Source organism: Bubalus bubalis, chromosome X (assembly GCF_019923935.1).
Source record: "Bubalus bubalis isolate 160015118507 breed Murrah chromosome X, NDDB_SH_1, whole genome shotgun sequence".
Lineage (NCBI taxonomy): Eukaryota > Metazoa > Chordata > Mammalia > Artiodactyla > Bovidae > Bubalus > Bubalus bubalis.
In genome coordinates, this window is record NC_059181.1 from 64,227,015 (window position 1) to 64,240,302 (window position 13,288).

The 13,288-nt window shown below is 44.0% G+C and overlaps 1 protein-coding gene and 1 long non-coding RNA gene across 7 annotated transcripts in view; one reads left to right on the plus strand and one right to left on the minus strand.

Annotated features, from left to right (window-relative positions):
* The window catches only part of LOC102398431 (NHS-like protein 2), a 91,306-nt gene extending 81,311 nt beyond the window's left edge, over window positions 1-9,995 (plus strand). For all 6 annotated transcript variants that reach the window (XM_006070033.4, XM_044937128.2, XM_044937129.2 and 3 more), the window contains one exon: window positions 761-9,995. In XM_006070033.4, the coding sequence (XP_006070095.3) occupies window positions 761-1,085 (325 nt within the window). In that variant the 3' untranslated portion in view covers window positions 1,086-9,995. The remainder of the gene's footprint in view (window positions 1-760) is intronic.
* A 1,340-nt stretch (window positions 9,996-11,335) lies between these two features.
* Window positions 11,336-12,644, minus strand: LOC123331731. Its single transcript, XR_006548478.1, has 2 exons — window positions 12,585-12,644; window positions 11,336-11,585 (listed from the first exon to the last, which is right to left on the minus strand). It is a non-coding gene; the product is annotated as an uncharacterized LOC123331731 (long non-coding RNA).
* Window positions 12,645-13,288: the final 644 nt, after the last annotated feature.

The following is a 13,288-nucleotide window of genomic DNA, read 5'->3' on the forward strand; positions in this document are numbered from 1 at the left end:
TGTGAACACAGTGCAGGGCCTCACGTCTCTGATTCACTGACATCTTCGGGTGAAGTGGAGGAGGGGCAGGCAGGGAAGGGAGGACCAGGTGCGGAGTGAGAGGCCCCTCGTCTCTTAGCAACCACATGGCCTATTGTGGCTCCATCTGCTCTCTCACAGCTCTGCCTACAGTCAGAGACATTTAACCCTTCACAGAATTCCTGTACCCCAAAAAAAAAAACCTCATCAAAAAGTAAAGTGGGACACCAGGCTGAGCATCAGAGCAGGAACTTAGCCAAAGGATGACCACATGGGGACCCAGTTATAAGCAAAGAATGACCACATGGGGACCCAGTTATTGGACCGGGGCACAAAGCAGGGATTCAATAGTGAGGAAACTGGAAAGAGCCTAGTTACTGGAGTTGGAACACAAGTTCATAACAGGACCAGCTCCCAGGCTGTCTTGATTCAGAGTCACTGAGGTACTAGCCTTGACTCCTTAAATTCTTCATTGGTCCCAGAGTCCCAGAACCTGGGCAGGACTGAGCCTGCAGGCACAGGCCCAGTGACTCCAGATGTGGACATTGAAAGGAGTATAGGGACGGGACCAGACGAGGAACTCTGAGGACTTAGCAGAGAGAGAGAAAGCTGGAGGTACAACTGCTCACAAAGCTGTTGCATGGACATTCCCAGATCATGTCACCGACACTCGTGACACTATATGAAGCATTAGGAAATGTTTGCACATGAATTCACTGAAAACACACTTTCTCTTATTTAGGTCCAAAAGAAAGCTGCTTGGCTGGAAGGAACCTGGTGAGACCTTTGCTGGCAGCAGCAGACCAAGCTCCCACTCACCAGTAAGGAACCCACCTGAGTCTCCGGTCAGTGAGTTGGCTGCCTCTGCAGGGTCAAGCGGCAGTGCCAACCTAGATGCTGGCAGAAATGATGATTTCAAGGCCTTGCTACAGAAGAAGGGAAGCAAGGCAACTCCAAGGTCCCGCCCCTCAGCAGCCGAACTGCTGAAGACCACTAACCCACTGGCTCGGCGAATTATTGCACAATTTTCAAAAGACTACAAAACCCCTGATAACCCCAGTACCTAAGCCCTGGGTTCAGCAAGCAAGGTTTAGTTACTAAACTTGAGTAGAGAAGGGGGAAGAGGAAAAGAAGGTTTTGAAAAAGAACATAACAAAAAAGCCTGCATTTCTTTGATGTTAACTTACACTCTGGACAGCAGGAGAGAGGCCACATCTAGAACTAAATTTATCAGGCACTTTAATCATCTTCAGACATTTTACATTTTCATACTTAAAATCTTGCCATTACTGAGTACCGATTTTCTCCTTATTTCCCCCAGTGGTATGCACTTAGAAGAAATTCTCAGATGCAAGGGCACATGTGCCATCTCTTTAATCAATCACCAAGCTGCTCCATCCCTGGCTCCTGTCACTGAGGGGCACAGTGAGAGAGCAGTTTGAGGGCTGCCAATCCCAGGGGATATAGGGTGCCAATGCTCATTATTCACTTTCCCATCAAGGCCCTGATGACCTTGTATGGAGAAACAGAAGGACTCTAATGCCTCTTCAACCACAGTATAACTCTCTCTCATGAGAGGTTTGCAGGTGTGCGTTTATTTCGGCATGGGGTTGATTGGATGGCTTTTGTAGTACAAAATATGAATGTGACTCTGTCCTGAACTTCATGCCTTTTTCAGTTTGATTGTCTACACGGAGATCAGGGTGATGAGTTTCAGTAAACATATAGACCTCCCCCTCCTCACTCCTCTGCTAGAAAAGGTCAGAACTGGGTTGCTTTGGATGAATCAATCTCAGTCAACAAACAAGGCAGCCATTTGTTCACTCACATCTACCCAAGGTAACTCACACATGCACTTTGAGATCCTTCAAGTGTCTGCCACCAACGATAGCTAGTGTCTGTGCCCAGCTCATGCTGCATTCGAAGAACTCTGGTTTCATTTGCATATAGCATTCATTACAGGAAGTCATTAGCTGAAGGAAGAGCATCCTCAGAGGCTCAAGGAGGAGAGAAAGTAAGTGTAACTTGCCCACCACCATTCAGTTCAGATTGTGGTTTGTGGTTGATTTGATTTTGTTTGAAGGAGATCTTCCTCTGTTCCCAAGAACATACACACTAAAAGGATAGAGCGAAAATCTGAAAGGCAGCCTTGTAAGTTACTATGGTCCATAACCCCCTAAAAAGGGCTACTTTTTGCCATTTAGGTTCTGCTGTTTGACCAATTTTCAATTAACCATGCTAGGGGAGAAAGTAAGAACTTTGTTAAATGGGATGCTGACAGAGCACCAGAACAATCATTGTGACCCCTTCCCCCTACCCCCTGCCAAAGCTTATAGACGTTAACTATTCTTGTCAGTTCAATTTTCTAAGAAAAGCAAGAGCCGTGATTCATTTGATTTTCATATGTCTGGTTTCTGAGAGGTTGAGGGGGAAAACAGACAGCTTTGAACAAAGAAAACTAGCTGACCAATAATGGAAAATTAATTGTCCACCATTCCCAAGAGGGAAAAAAGAAAGTCAAATGAAATTCACAAAGACAGTATCCTGACCTCTTCCTCCTTCACCCCCCCCCCCCCACCCAACAGATTCATTGGTCAACCTCTTGGGGGATGTGGAAACATCCCCCCAGAAACAAGCAGATCTTGATTTTGATAGGTCTCAATAAGAAGCAAACCCTTTAGCCCAGCTGCCCACACAGCAGACAGAGCAGCTGGAAAACCAGACTAAGTGCTGATGGGACTTGGGCCTCTCACATAGAAGGCCTAGGCCTGGACCCTTGGTTGGTACAGTTTTGAATTCTAGACTTCTGAGTGCAGACCAGGCCCATCCACTCCCTTGCTGTCTACTAGTTGGTTCAAAGGCCCTGACCAGATTTCAGAGGTTTTGCCTAAAGTAAAATAAGATTCATTCCTAGCCTTAATTTATATACAAATACCACACTTGTCTGCCCTCGACTCAGAATGTCAAAGGACAGAAACATTTTCCTCTGTGGGGAAATGGAGTGTTCGTTCTTTTGCCTAACAAAAGTGAAAGACTGCCAGGGCCCTGTACTCTTGAACCATTATGAGCTATAAAACAGAGTATGAGACTCACATCGTATAAGACTTGTTACTTCTGCTGACTTTTTGGAAGCTTCTTGTTTGCTACTTTTGTCTCTCCCCTCTGGTGGTTTTCCCCAAAGATTCTAAAGCTGAATACCCAGACATCTTGACGTTTTTCAATAACCCTAAGCCTTGCTTTCCTCTGCAATATTCTGCATGCCTGCATTTTTTAGAAAGTCTTATACATCTTCACTATGGCCCTCCAATACCCAGTGTTGTTCCTATTAGCAGAAAAGGATTCGGGGCAGAGATGGTGTAGTCAGAGGTAACAATGAAGGCTGGTAATAATCATTTAATATTGCAGCAGGTGGACGTAGTCCTAAACAAACAACCAAACTATAGCATTTCTATCAATCTTTGATGAACATCATACCAGACAGCTCTCCTAGTCCTAGCACTCAACGTTTTGCTTCCCCTTGTTTATCATAACACCAACTGTCTCCCATCCAGGCACAAGCTGCAGTCTTTGCTGCCTTCTGCACCTACTCTGCCGAGACGGGAAGAGAGGCAGAAAGCCCCTTCCAGTAAGACTTTCAGAAAACCCACTGTTGCCACTATTACTAGTGTGAATAAAAATAATAATTTTTGAAGGTGGAATACAGAAGGGATTCAGATGAAATGAAGTTAGCCCCAGGAAATCAACTTCCAATTCAAGTTGTTTCTGTCCCTTTGTTTCCTCTGATTCCAACTAATAGCAGCAGGGTTCTCTGCTGGACTGACTTCTGTCTAGTCAGGAGTAGAGGGAGTCATCCCCAGGGGAGGAGGTTAATCGGTAGCTAAGAGCACTTTGCCCTTGGTGGGTATTCATTATGTGTTTGTGGTTCAAAGGTTGAGTGTGGAGAGCAAGTCATTCTCAGCACAACAGGAATCTTTGCTGCTGTCTCTTGTCCTTTGCCTGCCTCAGTCTCTCACCTGGGCCTCCCACCTGGCCCCAACATGTCCCTCAGTAGGCATTCCTGTGAACTACATCCCTGGCCAACAGCTCACCCTTTAAGGAGGCAAGATCATAGGAAGCAAAAAAGCTCATGTTAGCTTACTGACCACAAATCAACCAGTTGATCTGGAAACATTACCTTGAATGTGCAAAGACAGAGGAGAGTCTGCAAGGCTCTTATAACAGGAGTGTCACCAGACACCCATTTTAATTCTCCAGTGACACAGGTCAGATTGTGATCCCACAAGACCCATCAGTCTGAGCAGATCTGTCCAGGCACCTGCTCTCTTCCTCATCAACAAACTGTTCCCTAAAAGGACAAGTTCATAGTCAGTGCTCTGTTCTCCAGTGCAGCCTTCGATTATCACCAAGTATGTAACACAATGGCCAGCCTTCACTTTAATATGATTTGCCAGGGCCAGGGCTAGAGTGGGGTGAGTGAGGCACCTGGGGTGCAAAATTTAAGGAGGCACCCACTCTCAGGGCCATGTAAGTGCCTTACCCTAATCCCGGCCTTGCAATTTGCACTCTGTAAAGAAATATCAATTTAACTTCTTCCTATGGACATGTACGGTTCTTCTGATTTGAGGGGGGAGGGTAACTCCCTATCTGTTGTTGCACCAAATGTTTCATTGCCATCAATTTTTCCATGGTTCTAAACCTTTGTATGCCTATACATCAAAGACTCTTCAATATTATCAGAAAACATGGCTGATTTCTAAGTAACCTGCTCCAAGTGGCAAGTTAGCACTCATTTCAGTAGGAATACTGACAGAGACAGCCCTTCAGCAAAATAGTGAATTAGTTGGAGGTCTGTCATTGGCATCCTTTGTCTCCTCTTTCTGCTCCATTCCCCGCAGACCTTGCTTGGTACCAACTCTCCTGAATGCCTCCTTGTTTGTCCTCTTCCTTGCTAAGGAAAGCATGCTCTCAGGAAAGGAATAAATTCCTTTACTTTGAGATTATAAGGCTTATTGAAACCTCTTTGGAGGGTCACTTGCATTTTAACAGGGAAAAAGCCTTAAGCCAAAGGAATGATGTTCTACTTGTAGAATTGTAGGCATCTGTCAGTTACAGAAGTATATTTTTCACCATGGAAAGGTCAAATTCACTGATAACTAATTCCTAAATATAGAAAATACCTTAATCTCCTGGAACTATCTGAGTAAATTGCTGATGGTCAATTAAATTCTCCTGATTCTCAGTGCTGTTCAGTATGGTTTCTACCAACGGAGTCTCAGAAATGGCTACTCAAGACATTTAGGAGGCCTAGATAATTCTTGTTGTACCTTAACATTTTTACACAAATGCAATTAGTACTACTTATCATTTGAGTAAAAAACACAAGGACTTAAAGAGTTTGTGAAAATGTGTCTTGTTTATGAAAGGTGAAACTGTCCAATAAGTGCCAGATCAATGTCAGCCATCTGGTATCAGTGGTGATTATTAAACTTCTTCAAGGTGCAACTTTACTGCACGCAGCCTCGGCCCCAACCCTTATCTGTGTTTTGTGCTACCACTTCCTCTTGGTGTGAGAATGAGACCAGATCTATTCCAGAGTACGGTCCTTCCAAAGCCTTTGTGTGTATTTCAGCTATAAGTGACTAAACTATTACGGATTTAAAATGTTGAGAGAGTGAGAAAGAGATGCAAAGAGCTAACTTTGTGAAAGGGCGGCAAAAATGATAAGGATTTTAGCAAGGATACGAAATAAATTTTTTAATAATCTGAAACATTTTGTAGAGGAATACAGTAGGAAATGGTCATAGGCACACATTTGAGGCACTTTTAATAAGTTTAGCAAAAAAAATTTGCATAAGTAATGAGTTATGTGAAATAGGTATCTACTTCTGTTCAGTAAAGCCCAAAATCTAGCCCAGTGGTTCTCAAAGCATGGTCCCAGGACCAGCAGCAGCAGTATCCGAATAGTGTGTGTCTGTGTGTGTGTGTGTGTTCTAGTGCTGTTACTTCTTCAAGCTCCTGAGTCACTATAGCCACGACTCCAAATGATTCTAGCCTTTCCTATCTTTTCTGCTGTCATTACATTAAGTGATCAATCTCCGGCCATGTGACTTACGTTATCATGTTCGTCAGATAATATGTTTATTTGGTGTTAAGTAATTATCATATTGAATCAACTACTCGCTCAACCTGCAGAAACTTTTGATTTGACTTAGCCAGCACATCTGGCCTGTTTTTGGTTTAAAAACAATTTTTTAATCCACAAATAGGAAAAATAAAAGGTGTTACATTTGTTTGATACTGCCGACCCTTAAATGTCTATCTTCCCTGTGGTGGCTATTCTCTAGGGAGGTTCTTATAGAAGTAGATTTGATTTTTAAGATTTTGCATATTTGTGGAATTTGATATCAACAAATCTGCAAAAAAAATCTGAACTGCAGCAACTAGTTAACTACTCTTTCTTTATTCCTTATGTGGTGTTGAGCTCTTTTTAATGTCCAATTTTACAAAATGTTCTGCATGCAAACGCAGCATTGTGCTCATTGTACAAGTCACCAGACACTCATCTCCTCCATATGTATGATGGTGAAGAAATAGCAACATGTATGTTCTTACCTCTCCTAATCAATTGTAAATTACAAATCTTTTCATTAATTTTTAAATGAGATATATTTACTCTGGCTAGTAGTTAAAATTTAATTCTTTTTATTATATTTCATTGCTACTTTTTTCTACTGACTCCAGAGCTTACTTTGGGGATTATTTCTTATTTTTAGATTGTTGTATTGATCTTATTTCTATATTTATCTGTAGTCATGGAATGTTAGTGCTGAAAGGGACCAACCTCTCCTCTTACAGATGAGGAAACTGAGGCCCAGAAAGTTAAATAACTTACGCAAAGTCATGCAGTGGCAGGCCCAGCCTCAATCCCAGTTCTCCTGCCTCTGGGCCCAGTGTTTTTTCATCCAAGTCACTGCATTTATGGAAGACCCACAGCTGGCTTCTACTATTATGACACATGAATTTCCCAGGTATGTCAGTGAATAATACATATGCTTTAAGGAAAATGTTCGTGAATCCAAAGACAAATCTGATTTTTAGTATAGAAACATTCATTTCCCTCCAAATTAAATATATGTGCCCTACTCTTTACAGTGGATGTTTTCTCTAAGAGTTATTTGAAAAACTGAATTTTTGTAGATCAAATTCCATGTTTTAAGAGATAAGCTTCTTACAGAAGGGCATCTTCTTTTGAAAAATGAAAAATGCTCTTGTCCATATCCCTAATGCCTCTATTTTCTTCTTCAGTGTGAACTTTTGTAACTGGTATTTATTTAAAGTAGGGCAAACCAATATAGACTTTCCTAGAATCTACTTTATTCTTCCCTTATTAAACTTTACAAGATAGTTTCAGACTGTTAGATGCTCATGAGATACTTACTTGTGTTCTAGAAACTTCTTGATATTTTATCAATCCCTGGGCTCAAACTCTATCTCAATTTTATCAAACATAACCGAATTTTCTCATCCGTACTGAGCTCTGCATGCTGTTTGTTTTCCAGAACATGCTTTGCCTAATGTTCCTTATTATGACTCTCTCTTTAGCTATTCTCAGGCTTCCTTCCAAAGCTCATGTGTACCTCACTAGTGTGGTTTAGTGGAGTTGCAGGCAGTATTCATCAGATGGAGTGGTGTTTTCAGTTATCCCATTGTTCCAGTCCTTCTCCTGAACCTGCTCTGGTTTCCCTTTTCAGGAATACTCAGAGATTGATGGGATTTTCCTCTTCATCTAGACCAAGGCTTGACAGACTGTTACCATAAAGGTCCAGATAGTAACTCTTTCAGGCTTTGTGGGCAGGGAACAGATGGTCTCTGTACCATAGTCTTCTTCTTTGTTAGTGTTTGTTTGCTTGCTTTACAACACTTTAAAAATGTAAATACTATTCTTAGCTCTTGGGCCATACAAAGCTGCAGACTGAAATTGGCCTGCCTGTCATAGTTTCCTGACCCCTGGGTCGGACATTTCTGTGACCCACGTGATGACTGGGTTGTGTGCTGCGTGATGTGCACACTGCCCTTCCATTTACCACAATGTCAGACTCACCCGCACAGAGGTGGGTGGAAAGGCGTTGCACATGCCAACCAGTACTCTCTGACAGATGCCCTTCATAGACTCTCTTAGTCTGTCTCTGTCTCTGTCCCCCTCTCTCTCTCTGACTACCTCAGTGTAGAACCCTCATTCTTTTCTCCAGATCTCCTGTACTGGTTATCTAATGTGCCTCTGCTTCCTCGAGTGTGGGTTAAGCTGGCAGGAAAGAATGGTTTTCTGAGTTTTCTTATTTCGTTCATTCCAAACTATGATCGGGGACCCCTGGCCCTGGTCATCAGTCCCACTGTGCCCAATACTTCCCTCACATGTTCAGGGCCATCTCTGGAAAGTCTGGTGGCCCGGGTCATGAGATTCCAGTTCAGTCTACAGTTTCCTAGGGAAATCACCAGCTCTCTTGGTTCTAATGGCTGGTTTCAAAATCTGAAATGTCCATGTGCCCATTTTAATGTGATTTGGACTTGTTCTAGACTCAGCCCCAGCAATGAAACCAGTGAGGTATGGAAGGTGTTCTATGTCCACAGTTTTCCCCTGCCTAAACCGCCTGCATCCCTGACCCCCAGCCCCAGGAATAGGCTCCTTGGGATGCCCAATGCAGCACCACAGCCAGCAGGCATTCAGCACACTGCCACCTCCTGTTTTTTGAACCTCTAAAAGGATTCGTTAAAGTTCCTCCACATCTCTCTTCATCTCACTCCTGTCTCTACCTCTCATGCTGCTTGGGTGTGTAAAGCTCAGTTTCACATTTTCACATTTGCTCATATAAATATTGGAGGATACCAGTGAATAACAAGTTATGTGCCTGTGTATGAGAACAGCATGGTTTCGCCACCTGGACTGTGAAGGTCCCATTTGCTAGTGTATCTTACACACACACACACACACACACACACACACACATACACTGTCCAGTTCTCTCATCAGTTCTCTGGTCCAGTTCCAGGTCTGATGGGGCTGGCCAAGGAGTAGGGGATAGTGGGGGCTCCTGAGACATTTCCCTTTTCTTGTCTTTTGAAACCTCCTTTCCACTGGCTTATGCTCACTTCTCCCAGGAAGCCATTTGAAGATACTCCTCTGGGGCAGTTTTGGACAGCCAACATACAGAGAGCTAGGACTTTAATCCTTTATGAATTCTGTCACTTAGACGTATTTCTCAGGCTGCAGGATTTTTTAAATCTAAGAACTTTGTTTCTGGGGACCTTTAGTTTGCTTTCTGTCATTTGAGCCCAGGGATTTACCCACTTACTAAAATCTACATTTTTAAAAGACCAGAGACACTAGTAACTTTAGGATTTCCCTATTTAAAAGCATTCATGAAACAGTTCCTTTCTGCATTTTGATTAGGATTTCCAGCCTTGAGGGAACCAGGCTTGTACCCTGGACTCTAAAGCAGCAAAAGTAGCACACTTGCCAAAAACAAAATGATGAAGGAGGATTGGCTAGTCGTACTCTGCAGTCAGGAGGACTTTTGTTAAGTTAGTGCTTACCATTCAGTGCTTACTGAGTGGGTGTGATGCGCTCTAGAAAAATAAGGAAGACAGGAACTTGCAGACCAATATCCTAAACTGAAAGACAGTGATGAGGCAATTCCCCCAGTGATGAGAATGTATCCCTGGATTGAAATTTCAAGAAGCAACATACACTAGGAGAAGAGTGTCATCCCAGTCTTTTTGGAATTACAACACAGAATGGAAGGGAGCCCTCTGTGGGGTGATATTACAAAGGGTCTTATTTGTCTTTCTTTCTTTTTCTTTTTTCCTTAAAAAAAAAAAAAAGCATTCCTTACTGGCTTGCTACCAGCAATTGAACTGTATTCTTTATATAGCTAGAGCTGTTTGTGTCTTCTTAAAATAAATTTTTTCTGTTAAAATAATTTTCTGTTTCATCCTCTGGTTCTCATTGTAGCAATGATTCGTTTATCCAGATGCTAAGCCTAGTTTGTGAGTACCTTTTCCCAACAACACAAGTATGGGGCCCACAAATATGAGCTTTGATTCTCACAAACCCCCGAGAGCCCAAAACAGATATGCAGGACAGTGTCTTATAGAAACATAACCCATCCATCTGTGAATCTATGTTATATGGGCAGGGAATCCATGCTTGAGGACTTTGTCTCAGGGATTCTCATTCAACTACTCCTGGAAGCAACAAGGGGTCTCAGACAAACACAGCTCTGCTGAAGTGGGCAGCAGTCACCAGGCTCCTGAGGGGAGGAGGTTGCCATAGCAACTGTGCTCAGGGCACGCACTCCCTCTTTGTTCTTTGGCTCAATGAAGCCACCCGGCAGGGGCAGATTAGAGTGAGTCAGGACTGGGAGCAAAAAATGCAGACCAGATATGGCTCAGATCACCTCCTCCCTCAAGAAGGGAATGGTCCCACTATACTGGTGGTGACTGCTATATTCATGGGTCAAGTCCCATCCAAAACTTTGTTCTCTGGTCCCGGTTGGCCCAGGCCTCTAAGGGTGAGGCCCTTGCAACCAGCCTTCTTGTCTTCCCAGTCCCCGTGCTAGCTCACCTCCGCTGATACCACTGACTGATCTTCCGAAAAGACACCGCAGAGCTGGAAACAACCTAGGAAGTTTACAGGGGAAGGAAGAAGGGCCAGGGCTACTCTCAGACAATAGCAGGTATCAAGACTTAAGACCAAGGTCAGAGAAGGAGGCTGACTCGATGTGGGCCTCATGGGACGCAGTACCTCAATGAGACCCTGTGGTTCCAGCTAGTGTTGATCCCAGCAGGGTCTGGGCCCCCTTTCACCCCCCACCGTGAGCTGGGGAAGCTTTGAGGGATTGATCCACATTGACCAAAGTCACAAACTACATGTTAAAGGCAAAGAGATACTTGCCTTTAAATACTTTAAATATACCAGTATAACCAAAGAGAGAGCATACCTTTAAAGCACAGGTCATACAGGCCAACAGGAAGCCCACAGACTGAATTGAGTTCTTATACATTGCCCAGTACTCCTGCCTGGAAAATCCCATGGACGGAGGAGCCTGGAAGGCTGCAGTCCATGGGGTCGCGGAGGGTCGGACACGACTGAGCGACTTCACTTTCACTTTTCACTTTCATGCATTGGAGAAGGAAATGGCAACCCACTCCAGTGTTCTTGCCTGGAGAATCCCAGGGACCGGGGAGCCTGGTGGGCTTCCGTCTATGGGGTCACACAGAGTCAGACACAACTGAAGTGACTTAGCAGCAGCAGCAGTAGCAGAGTACTTAATGTTGGTTTTTAATTTTTCAAAATGTAGATGGGACACAAAGTCTTCACTTTACCCAGTTCCCCACCACTCCCTGTTATATGAAGTCCAACTAGCTTCATTCATTTATATCACCTGCCAGGCTCCTGAAGGCATTTGAGCCTGCGACACCTTGTTGCGGTTGGGCTCCCTGGGAAGCAGACTCAGAGATGGAGTTTGGTGTGTGGGATGTTTGTTAGGAAATGTCCAGGGGATTGACATCTGTGGGAAAGAAGGGAAAGAAACAGGCTTAGGCCGAAGGAGAAAAGAGCAGCAATGCAGGCGCCGGATAGCCTTGGCTGACTCTACAGAGAGCTCTGGCACTAATATGACCCGTCAGAGTTGTCCTGCACAAGCCAAAGGCAGGCTTTCACACCCTGCTTCAGTCAGTTTCTGGCTATGGGGCCATCCCACCAAGGGCCTGACCTTGGGTGAGATGACTTTCTCCAGCAGAGGCAGTCCCCAAAGGTGGGGGACAGCTAAAGAAAGTTCTTGGCTGACAGCACTCCCAGCAGCTGGAGCAACATCTGCCCTTGAAGGGGGATCTGGCCGACACAGTTCTGTATCCATCACAGGTGTCTTTCTCACAAGCACAGTGCAGGTTAAACACAAATTCTGGGACTTCCCTAGTGGTCCAGTGGTTAAGAATCCACCTGCCAATGCAGGGGACACAGGTTCAATCCCTGGTCCAGGAAGATCCCACATGCCATGGAGCAACTAATCCCCTGTACCACAACTACTGAGCCTGAGCTCTAGAGCCCATGCACTACAACAAGAGAAGTCACCGCAATGAGAAGCCTGAGCACTAGAGAGTAGGCTCTGCTAACCACAAATAGAGAAAGTCTGCACACAACAATGAAGACCCCGCACAGCCAAATAAATCTTTTAAAAAAACACACAAATTCTTATTTCCTGTTACCTCAGACAGATTACAGTTCATCTGATGAGGTATATAGCTCTTAAATTGTTGTCACCATTTCAGGATACATGCCAGTAGCCTTAATTGGCCTTTGGTGTTTCACAAACCTCATTCATGCCCATTAGCAAACTTTCTCTGAGGGCATGTCATAGATGCAAATGGATCAATCCATCATAGATACCAGGAATAAAATGGTGTCAGCATCTATCAAGCACCTGAGACGGCTCAAACATTGTGTGCTCCCCCAGCCACTTCTGTTATTCATCCAGTCAGCAAAAATGTAACAGGCTCCTTCTACCTACCTGGCTGAGTGCCGAAGAATTGATGCTTTTGAACTGTGGTGCTGGAGAAGACTCTTGAGAGTCCCTTGGACTGCAAAGAGATCAAACCAGTCAATCCTAAAGGAAATCAACTCTGAATATTCACTGGAAGGACTGATGCTGAAGCTCCAATACTTTGGCCACCAGAGATTGAAGGCAGGAGGATAAGGGGACAAAAGAGGATGAGATGGTTAGATGACATCACCAATTCAATGGACATGAGTCTGAGCACACTCTGGGAGATAGTGAAGGACAGGGAGGCCTGGCATGTTGCAGTCCAGGGGGTCGCAAAGATTTGGACATGACTGAGCAACTGAACAACAACAGCAATCTGCCTGGCAGGGTGTTAGGTGCTGAGGGTACAGTAGTGACCAACACAGATAGTGTGCCCATTTCTCGTGGAGTTTACAGTCCACTGGGGCCACTGCTGAGACTAGTTCACTCTACAGCCCTGTTGATGCAGCAGAGCCATTGAAAAGGTGAGGGTGATAGTCAGTCATACAGAGAAAGACAACTATCACATGATATCATTTATATGTGGAATCTAAAAAAATGATGCCAAGCAGAAATAGACTCATAGACATAGAAAACAAACTTATAGTTACCAAAAGGGAAAGGGGGTGTATAAATTAAGAGTCTGGCACTAACAGATACACAGTACTATATATAAAATAGATACTCAACAA